The 18,972-nt window shown below is 38.0% G+C and overlaps 1 protein-coding gene across 1 annotated transcript in view; it reads right to left on the reverse strand.

Annotated features, from left to right (window-relative positions):
* Positions 1 to 1,235: 1,235 nt before the first annotated feature.
* The window catches only part of LOC127424128 (RIMS-binding protein 2-like), a 163,399-nt gene continuing 145,662 nt past the window's right edge, over positions 1,236 to 18,972 (reverse strand). The window contains exons 19-30 of the mRNA XM_051669049.1: positions 16,416 to 17,186; positions 15,250 to 15,364; positions 14,682 to 14,807; positions 12,107 to 12,273; positions 11,476 to 11,644; positions 11,158 to 11,220; positions 10,331 to 10,434; positions 9,607 to 9,639; positions 8,381 to 8,452; positions 5,253 to 5,387; positions 4,175 to 4,302; positions 1,236 to 2,163 (exon numbers count right to left, since the gene is read on the reverse strand). Coding sequence (XP_051525009.1) covers positions 4,276 to 4,302; positions 5,253 to 5,387; positions 8,381 to 8,452; positions 9,607 to 9,639; positions 10,331 to 10,434; positions 11,158 to 11,220; positions 11,476 to 11,644; positions 12,107 to 12,273; positions 14,682 to 14,807; positions 15,250 to 15,364; positions 16,416 to 17,186 — 1,782 coding nt within the window. The 3' untranslated portion in view covers positions 1,236 to 2,163; positions 4,175 to 4,275. The remainder of the gene's footprint in view (positions 2,164 to 4,174; positions 4,303 to 5,252; positions 5,388 to 8,380; positions 8,453 to 9,606; positions 9,640 to 10,330; positions 10,435 to 11,157; positions 11,221 to 11,475; positions 11,645 to 12,106; positions 12,274 to 14,681; positions 14,808 to 15,249; positions 15,365 to 16,415; positions 17,187 to 18,972) is intronic.

Here is an 18,972-nt window from a genome sequence, read left to right on the forward strand (position 1 = left end):
ATTAAAATGCCTGTCATTTGGCTGTAAATTGTACAAGATATACAGAATGTTTCTCATACATTCCTGTTTTTGGCAGTCTCGGTCCAAACTTGCAGATCTACTTTAGGGCATAGTGAAAGGGTGAGATGACAAACAAATAAAATGGACAGAGAAAAGAAAATATGACCAATGCGTGGAGAAAAAATACAGTACAGACTGAACATATTGGGGAGCCTGCAGAACTGTTTGAAATGATCCTGGGAAGGTTTACCTTAGCCATACATTCACAATTTCTCATTTCCTTCACCCTTAATACAGAGTGCGCCATCATGTACTCTCAGAAATATGTTATTTGGTTTGAATGACCAAGCTGAGGGACAAGGTTGTGCAAAATATATACTGTATGTGTTTATAATGAGGCGTGAGTCCCACATATCCTACTTTTGACACAGCATCTCACTCATGAGATTTGCAATAAACAACACAACACTTGGTCACACAACTTTGAAATACACTGTTGTTGTTTTTTACGAGAAGGAAAGCTTTGACATGACTGCACACAACACAGACAAATCTCACCCAACTGACTGGACACAACACTAACCATTGTGCATTGTATAAGGCAAATATAAGGAGGCTTACTTCAACTAGGAGTTTCATGACCTTTCAGTGCTAAGTATCCAGTCAAAAGTGGCAGAGCATGTCAGTTTCCCTCATAATATTTGACCAGTCACCTTATTCTTGTGCTAAAATTTGTGCTAAGTAAACTTGCTCTTAGAACATGAGCTCTGTATCATCTAAAATGTGCCAAACATTCATACAGTAGTTTGTTAAAAAGTAACAATAATTGTTAATTAAAGAACCGAATGTCCCTTTATTCATAAAACTATTCAGAAATTCATAAATCCGTCTTTTGTTTCCTATAATATGACATTGTCCAAGAAAATCCCTTAGTAACTCATGTTTCTGTGCTTTCAATAAACAAATGTGGGCAAACAGGACTTGCAGTGTTTATGGTTACAGTTTCAACACAAATCGTCATGAAAGTCCTAGTTTCCACCTCTTCCCTTTCTCTTTTCCATGCCCATTCCACGTGTTCACAGAAAAAAAGGGATGGGAGAAATGTTCTTTTCGATTTTTCGCTTCTCAGATTTTTTCTTTGCGCAATTGAAACATCCTTAACTCAGCTGAGAGGAGGGTTATTTGAAACTATTTGACAGCACCCAGCTTTTTCAACAGATTCTTTCCTTTGGAGAGCAGTCCTGTTTTCTTGGTGTCAGCTCGGGGGCGCCGGACAGGACTGCCAGGCCCCTGTGCTGCGGGGCTGGACCCCGGGATGTGTGGGCGCACTGTGGGGGTGGCACTTCTTCTGGGAGGGCCCGCTTTTTCCACGGGTACCTAATGGAAGACCCGCAAGGGACAGTTCAAGGCTGGATGTTTAAAAAGAAAAGAAAGTGTTTCTTTGCCTTTTAAAGCATCTCAAAGTCATTACTGTACATTAGACACCCCATCTCCTCTCATAGTCCTTTCAGTCCCAGCAGGGTCACCATACAGTCAATTTGGAATTAACAATATATATTAGATTGTGGACACACCCAGACAGAATAGGGGGCGGCTCTCTAAACAGTCATTTATAAATGATATGTGGGAATCTGTGTAGAGAGTCTTTTTTTTTTGTGGAAACCAGTATGAATATTGAAACTTCAAAAATCTCATGCACAACTTTTTCTTTACAAGGAAAAGTTAGTTTACACTTTATAGACTGTTCTCACTATTCATAAGACTGTTTGTGCAATAACAAATCATAAACATTTATCAAACATGGACTTTTTTACACCGTAACATTAAAAAAATATTATTTTTCAGATTTTTTCTCATTTTCCTGATTTTTAGTTGGAGGCATATACAATTTTGTGACAGCAAACAACTAATTTCTAGGAACATGTCTTTTATATTCCATTCTGTACTCTTAGCAATATTAGTTGTATATTTGCATAAAACAATGCTGGCATGCCCAGACAAAATTAGATTTAATCTTTAGCATCTAACAGAGATGTATATAATCTAGTATGATAATGGTGATGAAGAGAGAAGATAAGTATTTAATTTACCAGTCTTTTGAAGTAATCTATCACCTTTCAGCATGGTAACTTCACCAAGGGTGTTGGAGCCAAATCAAACCTGCTTTAAAAAAGCTTAATTTACAAAGTGGCTGCAAGATATCTTCAATTGAATAAAAATAATTAAATCAAGCTTAGTAAACAATATAAATAAACTGAAATCTAAATCTTTGAGGGGGAAATGCACACACACATGTATGACCTGGCTGATCGTGAAATTTTAGTGTGAATTTGCTCTCAAAAAGTGCAGTATGTAAGGGTGCACAGTTTCAGAAGGAGAGGAGAGGGTTTGTCCCAGGGGTTACACTAGGAATCTACTAAACTGCACACAATAGAGAAGAGAAGGGGTGGGGGGGGGGGGGGGGGAGTACAGGATCAGGGGTCCGAATTCTGCCCGTGCAACATTGGCCTTGTAGCTTCTTATGATTTATAGTAGGAGTCAATGAAAGACGAACATTATAATGGACAACACCCAGAGAAACAACTGAAGATACCAGCTGTGCCTGTCTAATGCATTGACCAATCACAGTACTCTAAACAATGTTATTGATACAATCTCACGAAAACATGTCCAGGTCACATTGCACCTGAAAATCAAAAGAAACTAAACAAGAAAGTACATTTTGCATAAAGACAATGAAGGACCATTGAGTAAAATTATAATCATGACAATTAAGCACATTTCGCCCCCATATCTCATTATTGTAATGCATCCGGACGTTTTACTTTTTAATTCCTATTATTCTCAATGGTAATTCTCATTAGATAATGTAATACAATGATTTTTAAAAATTTCAGTTTAAATCACCTTAAATTATCTTCTTTTTTTTTTTTTTTTTGGCAATACAGTTATGAGAATAATATGCTGAGAATGAGAGAATTATTAAAGGAATAGTTCACCCAAACATGAAAATTCTCTCATTATTCACTTACCCTGATGCCATCCCAGATGTGTATGACTGTCTTTCTTCAGCAGATTTTTAGAAGAAGATAGAGCTCTGTCAGGTCCTTATAATGCATGTAAACGGGTTCCAGCACTTTGACGGTCCAAAAGTCACATTTAGGCAGCATAAAAGTAATCCACACGACTCCAGTCGATCAATTAATGTCTTCTAAAGTAAATCTATATGTTAGTGTAAAAAATAACTCGATAATTAAAACGTTATTAACTTTTAAAAAGCGCTTCCTGCCAGCAGTTGGCGCATCACTTAGCTGTCGTGTGACGTAAGCGCGGCAGCGAGTTCACGTGAGAATTCAGAAGCAGCGCTTATTTACAACAGAAGAACGTACGTCACACGGGAGTTCGACCATTTCAAATAGCATTACAGCCCTGGACGGAAGCGCAGATTTAAAGTTAAAAACTTTTAATTATCTACTTGTATCTTACATAAACCTATCGATTAGTTTCAGAAGACATTAATTGATCGACTGGAGTCATGTGGATTACTTTTATGCTGCCTAAATTAGACTTTTGGGCTGTCAAAGTGCTGGAACCCGTTTACTTGCATTATAAGGACCTGACAGAGCTCTATCTTCTAAAAATCTTCAATTGTGCTCTGATGAAGAAAGATACACATCTGGGATGGCATCATGGCAAGTAAATAATGAGAGAATTTTTGTGTGAACTATTCCTTTAATATTTATTTTTTTATTTTTTTGCATGCTGCAATGAGACTAGTGAGACTAGAAGTAATGTGTCATGAAATAATGTTACAATGTCATTTTCTTTAAGCAAAATATACTTGATCTGATTTTGGGGAGAAATATGACTCAGGCATGTTCTTGACAGGTTTCGTGACATTCACATGCTGACGGTTTAGTGGGTGGATGTTTTTCAAAAATGTGAAATGGTAATATACTGGTCATAAGAAAGATTAGGGGCGTGCCAATAAGCGTTCATGTGCCTGAGTCTGCCTATGATCCTGTATGAATGCACATTTTTGAGCATAGTTTATGTTTTCATCAACTCACTGAAAGACCTATATAAAGCCATCAGAGTGTCAATAGAGTATGTGTTCTCCATTTTAGATATCTTTAGTGTGAAAGTGCTATGTGTGTGTGTGTTTTGTGCATACCAGGAGCAACAGAGATAAGTACCCTTGTCGTCTGCATTAGACGAGGACAGCGATGTTTGTGGTATCCTCAGTTGCTCACTTACGTGACAGATACTGAGCCGTTACGGAGTGAAATGAACACTCTTCTTCTGTTTTGCCAAGCGGGTGAGAAAAAAAAACAAAACAAAAAAAACAATGCCATGATGTAATGCATTTCATTTGTCTGCACAATGACTATGAGAAAATCACAAAACTTTCAGTACAAAAAAATCCTGATGGGTCCTGATGATTGAGCAGAACATCCATCAGCAATAGTATTTTCTTTTTCTTTTTACAGACCATTGTACAATATCTACATCTACAGATAAAATCATTCTTTATATCTCTCTCTCTACTTGCAACATTGGATTTGTGTCTGTCTGTTAGCTTGACAGTCTTATATATGAGCAGTATACAAAAACAATTCTTTTGGAAACATACAAAAAGGGTTTTAAGTTTTGTTTGCTTTTTAACTGGTCTCAATCCTTTAAAGGATCTAAAAAAGGTTTCACGGTGGCTTTAAAGCAATCTGAAAGAAAAAGCATGCAGTTATACAGTTCTACATGGTTTCATTTCTCTGTACATCAAAACTATCTCCTCTATTAAAAATGGATTTCACGTTTAAACACAGTTACATTCATAAAGCATCTATTACAATGCTTCACTTGTGAATTGGGTAAAAAATAATAAAGTTTAGTGCTTCTTTTTTCATAAATAATAACAATAAACAACTAATAATCTGGCACGTCTCTTTGCGTGTATTCTTCTTTCAAACAATGCTTTATGAATATGCATTTTCATTAACAGTTCATTTTCCCTCGAATGCTTCCGCAGATCAGGAAGTCTTGTTTTAGGGTATGTCTCTATGGCCAGCTCTGCGTTTAGTAAGCTGTCTCCGTTTGTCTTTTGTTTTCTGTATTTCTTCAATGATCCATCAAAAAGCAACCGGCTGTCACACAACACAAACATAGACGGAGAAGAGGAAAAAAACAGCGGCGCAGAAAGGAGATTAAAAAAAGAGCGGATGGATGACAGAGGGCTAGTGTGAAACAGGATGTACCCTTTTGCTCTTTGTCCGGGAGGGGTGGAACTGGGGGTGACGACTCGGGGTGTTGGTAAGGTAAACCTCCACATCATCAGGCACTTCTTCAAGAAAGTTGGAGGGAACCAGACCCTTGTGTCCATTAAGTTCTCCCTGAATGGAAAACACAGGGTATCACGCACCTATGGACCTAGTTAAATCCCAGTTTTATAGCAGTGCTGTGGGCTGCAATTAGGAATAGCCTCAAAAATGAAAGATCAGATAGACCTTTTGAAAGATTTGATAGGCTGTTTGTAAATGATGAACACTGAAATAGAGGGAAAACATTTGCAAAACAGTAGAGCTGGGTAAAAATACAGATTTTCCAATTTATCACAAACTTCATTTGAACGATCCTGATATCAACCTCTTACTTTTACTTCAAAGTTTACTTCAGTTTTGGATGTGTTAATTATTATTTAATCAACATCAACAATGTAATCATATATGTAAATAAAAATTTCTTGAGAATGAGTACGTGTACCAATACTTCATTTTTGGTACTCCGATACCTGTTTTGTTTTTTTTTTCTTCTTTCTTTTCAGAACTCAATATCAGCAGTTTATTTCAATTTTATCATCAAAATGGTGTTTAAATAAATGAATGAATTAAAACTTTAATCAAATGAAAATATATCCATTAATTTTCAACATAATATTGTTTTATATATATATATATATATATATATATATATATATATATATATATATATATATCAAATGAAATACAATATTGGAGTTATATTTTGTCAAATAAAGTGCTGCATAACAGAGCATCACAGATGTAAGATACTGCTTAAGTAAAATACAATTACTACTGATTTATTATTATTATTATTATTATTATTAGTAGTAGTAGTAGTAGTAGTAGTAGTAGTATTACAGTGAATATTACATAAATTTACAGTAGTGATATATTTCTGTCATACTTTTTTCCGATAAATTTACCTTTAATTTTGACTGAGCTTTTATTTTGAAGTGTTTCTCTGTTTTCACAAAGGGGCTCTGACGTTATGACGGCAGATTCCCACTCTGGAAAAGCGGGTCGCTACGTGACTCAAAGTGATTATTAAACCGCAAAAGTCTGTATTTAATTATGTACTCTATGCCTCATGCTACAATGTGAATTTGCACTCTGTTTACTGTCATCTGCTACAAACAGAGCGTGTGATGCTCATGATGGTGTTTTCCCTGTATGAGCCTTGGAGGAGTCTTAAAAGGTACGAGCAGCACAACACTGTCTCCACACATTCACAAGTGCTCACATTTGAATTACATGCAAACTATATATTTATCTCTTTAAATCGCAGCTTTTGAGGTTATTAATCTCAATAGCACATAACGTGATTTTAATTTGTGGGCTGAATGTTTACATAATGACATTCGTACGTCAGCTGGATGCATAGCATTATGCATAGCATTTTATGAATGAATTAATTTTTATGAATACGAGTACCAGTACATGATACCAGTATCGGTATTGGGACATCCCTAAATAGCAATTTAATAGCATAGTTTAATCCCTGTTGTTAATTGTTTTTGTTTTTTTAATGAAAGAAATAGTTCACCTAAAAATGATAATTCTCCCATCATTTACACACCGATTTGCCCGCTCAAATTCGTGTGACTTTCTTTCTTCTGCAGAACACAAACAAAGATACTTTGATGAAGATATGATGTGAATGTATCCATACAATGCAAGTCAATGGGGTCTAACACCTCCAAGCTCCAAAAAGGACATAAAGGCAGCATAAATCCTTACGAATCCAGTGGTTTAATCCATGTCTTCTGAAGCGTTATTACTGGTTTTGGGTGAAAAACGGACCAAATTATAACTTTGTAAAATGTAAATGTAACCTTTTCCAATATAAATCTTGACATCTGCAAGAATATATTCGCACCTAGGAGACTGCAGTTCTCAAGATTTATAGTGAAAAAGGAGTTACATTGTGGTAACTTTCTCACCCCAAACTGATCATATTACTTCAGAAGATATAGATTAAACCACATGAGTCATATAGATTACCTCTATGCTGCTGTGACAAGGAGGAGGGTGTAGCCGGGCCGTGATGGAGCACGGCTGGCGCTGAATCAGCTGATCAGCAGGAGAGCAAGATAAAGGGCAGCTGGAGAGAGAGAGACACATGTGGCCGCACTGCATGTGTGTCTGTTCGTTTATGTTTTATATAGTGTTTTATCGTTAAACTTTATGTTTACTGTTCAGCCGGTTCCCGCCTCCTCCTTGCCCGTCCTTTACCTGTTACAGTGGTGCCGAAACCCGGGAGGGAGGAGGACTCGCTGTCATCCGCCGGGAGAGGAGTGAGCTGGTGTCCACCAGAGGGCGGAGGAGTGGTTGAGGACCGGGCGACAGCGAGTCCGGGAGGGTTAGTCAGACCGGTGGCGCCCCGGCCTGAATCGAGCTGGGGAGCAGTGTGATGAGGAGGAGGGCATGGCTGGGCCGTGATGGAGCATGGCCGGCGCTGAATCAGCTGATCAGCGAGAGAGCGAGATAAAGGGCAGCCGGAGACGCCAGTTCGAGAGAGAGAGAGACGCACATGGCCACACTGCATGTGTGTCTGTTCATATATGTTTTGTGTTGTGTTTTATCATTAAATGTTATGTTTAATGTTCAGCTGGTTCCCGCCTTCTCCTTGCCCGTCCTTTACCTGTTACAGCTTCCTTTATGTCCTTTTTGGAGCTTGGAAGTGTTGGACCTCATTGACATGCATTGTATGGATATATTCACATCATATATCTATTTAAATATCTTCGTTTGTGTTCCGCAGAAGAATAAAGGTCACAAGTAAGGGTGAATAAATGATGAGGAATTAGCATTTCTGGGTGAACTATTCCTTTAATATTTTTGTAATGTACCAAGTTAGACAGCTGCCTGTACGCAGCGTTAGCTGGGACAGAATTTATTTGATATATAAGCAAAATGGACATTATATCTGAAACATACCCAAATGAACCAGAATCTAATATCAAATCCTATTGGAATCAAATCGAAAGCTTGTGAATCAAAATCGAATCAAATATAGAAATCTGTATCGATACCCAACTCTACAAAAGAGTATAGCATCCTAAAACACAAAAGGGTGTTCTCACATAATAAAAGCCATCCTCATCAATCTCTCCAAACACTGTGATCACATCGCCCGCACAGAACGTCAGCTCAGCCTGAAGGACAAAAAGGGTAAAACTTTTGTTAGATTTTATTCAGCATGGATTAATGTCACAGGGCTACGTCAACAACATATACTGTATGCAACCACCTTTACAACCACAATTTGTTAATTACTCTAAAGGATCCATCCATTCATTCATCCATCCATCCATTCATCTCTTCAGAAGGTGTCTTAGGTATTCACATTATAAATGCATATAACACCATATAGAAATTGAAATTTAATATCATTATGCACATACTGTATGTTTTCATGGAAAAACTGTAAATGTCTTTAATGTCAGGAAAAACTATAAACATCTTTTGTTTAGTAGGACACTTAGCTGTTAGCTATTGATGACAACATGATGCATATACTTTGACAAAATTAAAACCTAATTAAGTAAACATTCAACCTACACATCAAACTTAACTATATTCCAAAACAGCAACAGTAATTTTATCAGATGAGATATAAATGGAAGACTGTACTTTTCCTTTTAGAATGATACTTAAAACGTATATTTTATAGCTTCATTCTTTAGTTCGGGTCCAAAACAACATCCACCAAACTTGTGAAATACAAACACAGATCAACAAACACTGGGCAAGGCAGGTCCTCTGAATCAGACTGGGAGCTGTGTTCACAAACAGCAGTGATTGTGTAACCCTTTACCTCCAGTCCGACAACAACAAAAACCACACACACAAAGGTCTCAGTGTCGCAAATAACCATTCCCAGTTCCTTTCACAGGAACTCACTCACTTTACAGCCTGTCGCAAAGCCTTCATAAATGCATTATAATGATTTATACTATTTGGTATAAGCATGCAAATACATTCTAACCCATTTATATGCACATTTTGTTCCCTTTAGCATGACACTAATAGCAATATAACAGAATATGATGTGTCTTGTTACATTTATTCCTAAGATAATCATTATATCATCATCTAGCAAATTATGAAGGCTTTCAAAGTTCAAAACACATTTAGTATGCAATGCAAATGTACTGTGCATGCATTAAGATGTTTGGGTCTGTTAAGTGAGATATCCACAGACAGTACAGGTGTTGATGCAGTGCAGTCAGTGAGCTCCATCAACAGGAAAATAGAGTGTCATTTGGCACAGGCCCAGTGAGCGTAGACTCACTCCATCCACACTCACCTCCTCACTCTGCAAGTTGCCCCCATAGCGGGCCTGTATGCCAGCGGCAATGCAAAGGTGACAATAAGGGACAATGGAGTGGAAAAGACTTAAAATGCTATCTGTTAACATTGTGACATTATCATCTAACCTAACCATATTGGTTCAGGGGGATCAACATCAGTAGAGCTGGATGACAAATTCTCTTTGTTGGGACGATTCTTTGTAAGTTGTTTTGGTATGATATGTAATATGAAAGTGCTATACAAATCAATTAAATTGAACATGATTGATTTTACTCAGTGCTGAGGAAGTATTTCACCCAATAAGAACAATTAGTTGTGCATAGTTTAATATTTCAAAGTTGTTTAAGTCCAATTTGACTTTAGATTAGAATCTTCTATAAAATGAGTTTTATTTTTTTCATTAAACAGAATATGTAAAAGAAGCAATGCATGGTTTATGAATGACAGCTGGCCTGGTTGTCATAAAGGCAGTCTCACATTGCTTACTTCATATTGTAATTCATCAATTTGGCAGAAGAGCATTTTATCATTTTTGGAACTGCCATTTCCCAATTTAATGACCATTAAGGTAAATGGTCCTATTCACATGGAAGCCACAAAAACAGGCTAGTAATTAAAATGGTGGGCTATTGCATCCAGGCAAGCTAGCGTAAATAAAAAGCTTATGAAATGAGGCCATATGTGCAAGGAAACCCATCCAAGAAGGGCTTCATCAGTACCTCCACATCCACATTAGGTGAGCTCTCTCTGGGGTCATAGTCATACAGGGCCACCATCCTCCGTGTGGACACTTGGTGCTGCCTTCCACTCCTTTTGTTCCTCTCTGAGAAAACGGTACAGATGTAAAAAAAAAAAAATTTTGGAGAGGAGAAAACAGAACACTCTTTCCTATTTATTTTGATGTAGAACCTAATTTTTAGGACAATAAAATGATTGTACAAACTCTACAAACAAACAACAAATATTTTCTAGGTGATGTGTATAATTTCGATTCTAAAATACTTTCTCCTTTTTCTGCTTAAAATGCAGAGACAACTATATGCAAGTAAACCATTTGTAGGTTAATTTGTGATTTTGAGGCAGGACTAATAGTAATTTGAGGGAGTTTTTGGGAAACCTGTTTGATTATTTTTGCAATTCCATCTGGTGACACTTAAAGGCTCAGAAGTTACACACTTCACCTTTAAACTGCAGGTTATGGTATGGTGCATTCCCTTCTGACACATGCAACAATTTTACTTGAATGACTCATACAGTCAAGACACAAGTCATGATTTGAGATAAAAGGAGACATTATGTAGAAAGTTATCAATATCCAATCCCATTTTCCACTGTGCTAAACTAAATTACTAATAAAAGGCTGCACTATTCCTTTGAAAGAGGTTTTGGGGGTGCTGTACAAAGAATAAGTCATGCTCGCAATTGAAGTATCATTCAAGCGTTGAAGGAAAACTTGGAGGTGAGCTGTGAAAAGGCACTGAAAAAAGAAAAAGAGGTTTGAATGAGAATGAAGAAATGCAGAGAAAACTCTGAAGGGGGCACAAACCTCTCTTGGATTTCCGGGACCTGCGGTTAATTGAACGGCCATCTTTGAACCTATTACAGTTCACTTGAAAAGAAAAGAAGAAAGAAAGAAAAAATGGAAGAGAGAAAGGAAATGATGAAGGCAAGGAATGCAAAGGATTTAAGGAGACCCTTATAACTTTCTTCTATTTAAAAAGTAAGAAAAAACCCTAACCCTATGAAATAGGAAACTAGCACCAGGTCCATTTAAAACAAATTAGAACACAAGAAAGAAAAGGAAGGAAGAAAGAGAGAAAATTAAGTAGAGAGGGGTCAGATGGAGCCAACACGACTTACATACCTATTTTCTCAATGGGGGTGTTGAGAGGAAGGAAACCCTGTTTGAGCAGCTGGTCCATCATTTCATCATCATCAGTCTGGATTTCTGAGACCATGTTACAGGGGATGAGCCCCCTGCGGCCACAGATCTCTGCCCTGTAGAATCCATCTGTGTCCTTCTCTCCAAACACCTGTACAACACAGCAGGACCAATACAATTAGAATGTAATAAACAAATATATAGTAGGGTGAAATGGCAAGATTTTGAAGTATTATACTAGACTATACAAGAATAAAATTAAATAATAAAATACAGCATGTAATGCTCTATATACTGTATATTGATGAGCATATTGAAATAAGCCACTATTAGTGTATTTTTTTAATTTCCAGCATCAGTCTGATTAGGTTAACACTGGAAGCAAATCTCATCCCAAGCTTATTTTCAAAAGTACTAAACAGTTTTCTTTAGTAATGCACACAATATTGTTTTGATGCTTGACTTCACCTGAATCATGTAAAAGTCGAGATTTCTAGGAAACAGATTGGATTTATAATTTTGCCCATCGAAACAAAACGAAACAAAACGAAACAAAACGAAACAAAATGAAACAAAACGAAACAAAGATAACATGCATGGCATCAGTTCAAACCTTTATGATCTGGCCCTCCTTGAAGGGAAGCTCTTCTACAGCAGCATCAGGGTTGGGAGACATTGACAGTGGGTCGTAGTCAAACATTGCCACAAAGATTCGAGACAAGTCGTCTGGCTCTGATTCATAGTATTCTGGAGACCGCCGTTGTTGTCCTCCATAACCATCTGAAAAAGAGAAGAGGGCAAGATTCTGCTACACACAGAACCCAAATGACAGCTGAAGCCCTAAAAAGGCTGCAACACTTTTCTGTTTGCCTGCAAGACGAAAGTCTGTTTCAAATGCAAATGAGTAGCTTGCCCTCAGAGGCACTGGTCCACATTTGGTCCGCACAAAATTTGATGGTAGCATTATATTTGCTGCTACCAATTTCTTCTTCTAAAACAAAAAGCAAACCAGATATTAACATAACATAAACTGATAAAAATGCTAATTATACCTGAATCACATTTTTGAAATACATACATTTTCCCTATACAGTACAAATACCTGCCACGTAGTAAACCACTGAAGTACACAAGCATATTTAAAACAGAAGAATGCAGTAAGAACATGTTTGGAATCGCCATGCATGTTGAAAGAAAATTGAATGGGTAGAAACATTGCTGTTTTACCATTAAAACATACAAAGCTTTCTTGGAAAGACATCAAAAGTAATCACTCAAAAGTAATACTTTACTGGAATGATCCACTACAAATCAACTGACCACTCAAATCCATTTAAAACTTCCAACCAACAGTATATCTCTGTGAGCTTGATCAAAAGCAGGTAAGTTTAAAGCTGAAGTGTGTACTTTTTATCTAAGTTAAAATACTTTACTATTTTAAGATCATACAAACAATTTAATATACACTTAAAATACTCATTATATTTAACATTTTAATGTAATACAACCCCAGATAAATATGCAAAAATTGTAGTAAGAAAGCCATTTGTTGGTTGATTTTCCTGAAAAGTGTTAACACTGTGGTTTTGTGGTGCTCTCAAAATACTGGTGTTTGTTAGAGCACCTCAACTACACCAACACAGCAACACTGACTCAGCCAATGGCCTGAGTTTAGAGCAGGATTAGTGTTTGGGAAAGCTATCTGAGAACAATAAACATTTTTGCGATTTTGCAGTTTGGTGACACTAGTGCCGCAGAAATGACACACTTCACCTTTAACTAATATCAGTCCGTGAGAGTTGACCATCCCAGTAAATCCCAGTGAATATGGATCTTTTAGAAGTCAACCATGCATCATGTAACCAATAGCAATATGCAAAACATCAACAAGCATTGTCATTGCTGGTGCAGTTATCATAGTTCCCCATAAAAGCTGGCAGAGAAGTGCAGACATGTTTGTTCTTACAGTGATTAACTGACAACAACCAACAGTAGATAGACAGTCATGCAAAAGAAACAATGCTCACTAAAGGAGAGATAATGGGCACAAGACAACAACGGGAGCAAAAAGAGGAGAGGAGGTTCACAGACACTTTCTGATGTTTTTAGGCCACACAATTAACACGGGGGAAGGAACAATCACTCTTACACAGACTGAAACCCTTACACCTACACTGACATCACCTAATCCTCCAAATTTACAACTAAAATAAAATATAAAATGTGAAAAAATAAAGGTGTACAAATAAATGAAAAAAAAAAGTATTTGTAAAGCAGCAGTGGCCTAACTATGACCTCACTATAAAATGTATAAACATATTGTATCCTAAATAAACATAGATTTCAAGTTATATAACTAATAAATATGCTGCATACATACTGCCCTTCAAGTGTTATTGATAGGCTCCAGCATGTCTATTCTCTTTAGATAAATGCAGCTTCTGTTCTTTTTAAGGAATGTCCTGGGTTCAATACAAGTAAAGCTTCTTCTGATATTCTATGACATACTGTCAAATACCACAGAAAATAATGTGTAAATTATTACGTGTTTATAGAAATGCACATACAGTGGATGTCCATGAGACAAGGCATTCTGAAGTGTGTAGCAGCAGAAAAGTAAAGCTCATATTCCTTGTATTGAATTTGTATTAATTCTTCTGTACAAAAATGTGCTATTTGAGCTGTAAAGTTGTCTTACATGTTTTTTAGCATTAAATTAATGTTCTTGGAAGATGAATTTCTCTTTATGTTGTGTTTGCTCCACGTAAACTTTGCGTCAAGTCCCTTTCTGGCACCCTTGTCGAATCATGCAAAAGTTACCTGTCTTAACATAGTCATGACATGAGTTGAAAGGTTGGATATAACTTTATTCAGACAAGGTTGGTAAGTGATTCTATCATAATAGTCTCATGTTAATAAGCATGTATGATGTTCAAGTCTTGTGGCTATACTTTGGGAATGTGCTTTTAACATTTAATGTTTATTCCGACACAATGCTTTGCCCCATAGGCTTCCATTATGTATGTTTTTAATGTCAACAGAGCTTAATTTATATTGAACTTACCACATTCCTTTAAACATGTAACTCCTACAATAATCTGATACAGAATATGTCAGATCTAATTGTTCTGGTACTTTTGTTGTCACTGATATTTAATTATTTTTCATGGAGGAGCCACGTCACATACCATATCGGTGCTCGGTTCGCTGTGGGGGCCATTTCCTGCAGTGGGCTACATTGGTATAGTAAACATCGTCCTTGACAGGTGAGAGGTTCCCCTCACTCCCCTCACTGTTATTCTCCACGGTGATCTCTACGGAAACACCAATCAGAGCATTATAGCCACACCCCCTCTACTCAGTCTGTGAGATCTGGATTATGAAGTCTGCAAAGTCTCTCTAGATGTGTTTTAGGATCAGGACCGCCATTCTAAACCATTACAAGCTAAAATGGCATACTGATCTTAGAACAGTATTCAAAGCCAGCTGACATGTCCATGGTTGCTAATGGTGGAGTTGCTCCAGTGTAAAACAGCAATGTTAAACATGAGGATGATTTTCTAGTGTGGCTTGTCTTTGGGATTGTACTGTTTACCCTATTCAATCATTCAAATAACATCTCAACAAAAATTAGCCAGGCTCACCGAGGGACTTCAGGGCCTATGGACACCACAACTGTCACCATGACATAAAAACAGGAAGATCAAATGGACACAACAGTTTGAGTCTCATCAAACATCATGTGACCACACTAACCAATGGAAGGAACGTTCATGGGCCTTCTCTGAGGGGGTCGACAGCCATGATTCATCCTACGGCCAGAATGGCCCAGTCGATCCGAGCGTCCCGTTGAGGGAGAGCTCCCTAAAATCTTCAAAAGCAAACATTAGAACGTTAATCAAAGCCTGTGGTTCCTTAAAGAATAGATATCCTAATAAAAAAGATCCCCAACAACCCCGAAATTGAACAAATTGGTAATTTCTTCAGAGAATAAGATTCTAGTCCCAAGTGAAACAAAAAACAAGGAGGATGAACCCGCCAAAACATTTAACATAAACAATCAAAACAAACTCTGACAACAACATGAGCAGGGTTTTGGCAGAAACCAGATGCTTAGCTAAAGACCATTTTGGTTTTTGTTCTGCTCCTCTTCAAGTTCATGGGAGTCTGGGAAAGTTTTGAATGTAGTGTTTGACAAAGAGCTTAAGACAGCTTTCTGGGAAAATAATGTTGTGTACTAAACTGTGGTCTGCCTACACACTTAAATATGTATGAAAATCTGTCAATCACATCAGTTAAGGTCATAAACCACTATAACCCCCCCCCCCCCACCGCACCCAATATGAAAAAATAGTGAAAGATTACTATATGTTTTTTTTAAAGATTGATTCTTAAATGTTTTATTTGGTCCCTCCCAATCTTGAATAGTGCAAAAACATTTGAATGTATAAACAGGTATTAGTGGAGAACAACTATTCTGCAAGAAGTGTGGAATGGGCAACTGTATTTTTAGATTTGAGACACATCTTACGACAGAAACAAGAAACACTCAGAAATGGCCTTTAGGTAATCAAAACAAATTTACACATTGAAAAAGTTTCACTCGACATTCTATGAATCAAACAAAGTCACATGATATCTAAAACAAATCAAAGTCAAGAAAGATTGTATAGAAAAATCCCCACCCAAAACAATAGTAATATCAAAATTCTAAATAAAACAATAACATAATAAATATAAGCAACATCTAGCAGAAAAGACAAAACCAAAAAGAACAAAACCAAATGAGGACCAAATGAGAGTGGAACTGGGTGGGACACCATGAAAATAAGAATGGTTTTATTGCTTGTCGATGGGAACATAAAGCAGTTGCTGGATGAGGAGAGGGTGGAATGATGAGAGGAGGGATAGAAGACACACACCAGGGGTTCATCCATTGCCCTGTTGAGTCTGGCCACAGAGTAGGCCCTAATGTCCCTGTGACAGGTCCTGCCAACCTCACTCAGCCTGCCCTCGCTCCGGAACCTGCGTTGAGGATGATGTAGGTGTGGATGATAATGGTAATGATGGTAGGATTCCCGCATGCTCCGTGTCTCCGGGAGAGTGTCCAGGAAGTCCTCTTCCATGCTGCACTGTCGAGTCAGTGTCCTTTTCCTGCCGGCAGCCAGAGCGCGATGCTCCACCGGCCCCTCGCAGTGAATTACCCGCATGTTGGGGCCAGACCCGACCCGCAGCGGACTGCCGCCTGTGTACGAATGGTACCCTCCCCGGTAGCCGAGCGAGCCCTCTTCCTCGCTTCCACAGTCCAGTCCACTATCTGGGCTCTTGGTGGTTTGTCTGCTACTGCAGCTGCTCCAACATGGACCTCCAGGAGCCCTATCCTCGATGGAGGTGTAACGCGGAGAGGAGCGCTGCCTCTGCAACCTACGGACGCACTTGCTGGGGGAGAGGTGGTTCGGCTGCCGCGAGTCCTGGTGGTAGACTCGCGGGCTCCTGCACGGAGATCCTGGACAATTCTCCTCGAAGCGCAGCCGTTGGCCCATGACCTCCACCCCGGCATCTGGATCCTCCTCTGCCACCTCCGGGATGCTGTGGAGGCGCTTGTGCGAGCGCAAAGAGCGCTGTCGAACAACCTCTCGTTGCAGGTCCCAACTGTCCCGTTCCACCGCTAGGTCCTGACGCCTGTAATACGCCTTTTTAGAGGCCGGAGAGGGTGATGGACGAAGGAGGAGCCAAAGTTTCATTTAGTTTAGGACGTTTTTCAATTAGTGAAATAGAGATTGTTTTTGGCGAGTTTTGTTTGATGGTGTTAGAACAGGCAGAGAAGATAAAACAGTGTGCAAATAGAGAACAAAATGGGAAAAGAAAGACAAAATAAAGACAGAATTAGTTATCGGAGGTCATGGCCGAATGTAGGGCATGCAGTCTCATTCCGAGACGGACATGACATGCAACGAAAGGGAATCTGTAGAAGGAAAATGTTAGTAGATGCAAAGCATACAGAAAATGGGAACTGGAAAGTATCACATATGCAGGACAAATTATGCATAGCACAATCCAACAGAAAATCTAAAGATGTGAATCCATCAAACACAAGACGATAATAAATTAATAACAGACAATAAAAGGAACAAGACTCTACAAGAATCTACTAATTATTTGGATGTGAAAAATAAAACAACAAAAACAATATGGATTTTTCTGCCAAGCAAATTCAAAAAAATAGTGTTCAAAAGTGGGCCAGTAACCTGGAAAAAAAATGTTAAAAAATACTGTTAAAGAACACAAATCTTTTCTGACAATTTCAAATGATGCATTAGAGGTTTTGATTAGTGGCTTGAAATTTCTGCATACTGCTATACGTAACAGAAACTTTAAAAGCAAAGTGCAGAACATTTAAGAGCAAAATTTAGAGGTCATGGCTACAGCAACATATAAAAAACATAATTGGTTTGGATAATAAAATTTGAGGTTGACAAAGCTGCAAATATATCATAGTTCTAACAATAATATCTACATTATAATGAATTGTAGAACAGTTCCCTGCACTTTGGGGCAAATATATATTCAAAAACAGATGCATAAAGTCTATAGAATGTTTTCATGCCACAATCCCAATGGCCACTCAGTTCTCCAAATTCCACAATAATAATTCAAAACAAAAATGACAAAAATTGAAGTACAATATAGCATTTATTGCTTCATATATTCAATACAGTGGTGTATTTTCTTTTTTAACCCTTTATGCATTATACTTATATGTAAATCATATATATATATATATATATATATATATATATATATATATATATATATATATACACACAATGCTGTGAAAAAGTATTTGCCCCTTTCCTGATTTCTTCTATTTTTGTGTATTTTTCATACTAAATAGTTTTAGATCTTTGTGGAGGTGAGGACGTGATCGAGCACCTGTCTGGGGAGAGAGAAAGCGGTAAGGACATCCAACTGAGATAAACTGTGACTAATTACGGTTTCTATGTTCACAGTGAGAGTCGGGGGAGAGATGGCCGAGTCCACAGAAGGGGAGATAGATACAGACCAGAGACTTTGTGTCTGTTACCAGAGTGTTTTGAGTTTAAGCTGGAAAGCATACCTTTGTTTGAGTGTACGCTGAAAAGCGATTTCTGTTTTATTTGATAATAAACCCTGACACACGTGGACTGTGGAAACCGGCTCCCGCTTCCTCCTTTGATCCAAATACGAACATTTGTTACACTGGTGCCGAAACCCGGGATAAGGAGGAAGCGGGAGCCGGTTTCCACACTCCACGTGAGTGTATCTGTATCTCTCTCCCCTTTCTGTGGACTGGGCCATCTTTTATCTCCCCCGACTCTCACTGTGAACATAGAAATGGTATTTAGTCACAATTCATTTCAGGTGGATGTCCTTACCGCTTTCTCTCTCCCCAGATGGGTGCTCGACCACGCCCTCACCTGAACGAGATATAACATAAAA

This window comes from Myxocyprinus asiaticus, chromosome 33, assembly GCF_019703515.2.
Source record: "Myxocyprinus asiaticus isolate MX2 ecotype Aquarium Trade chromosome 33, UBuf_Myxa_2, whole genome shotgun sequence".
NCBI classification, from domain to species: domain Eukaryota; kingdom Metazoa; phylum Chordata; class Actinopteri; order Cypriniformes; family Catostomidae; genus Myxocyprinus; species Myxocyprinus asiaticus.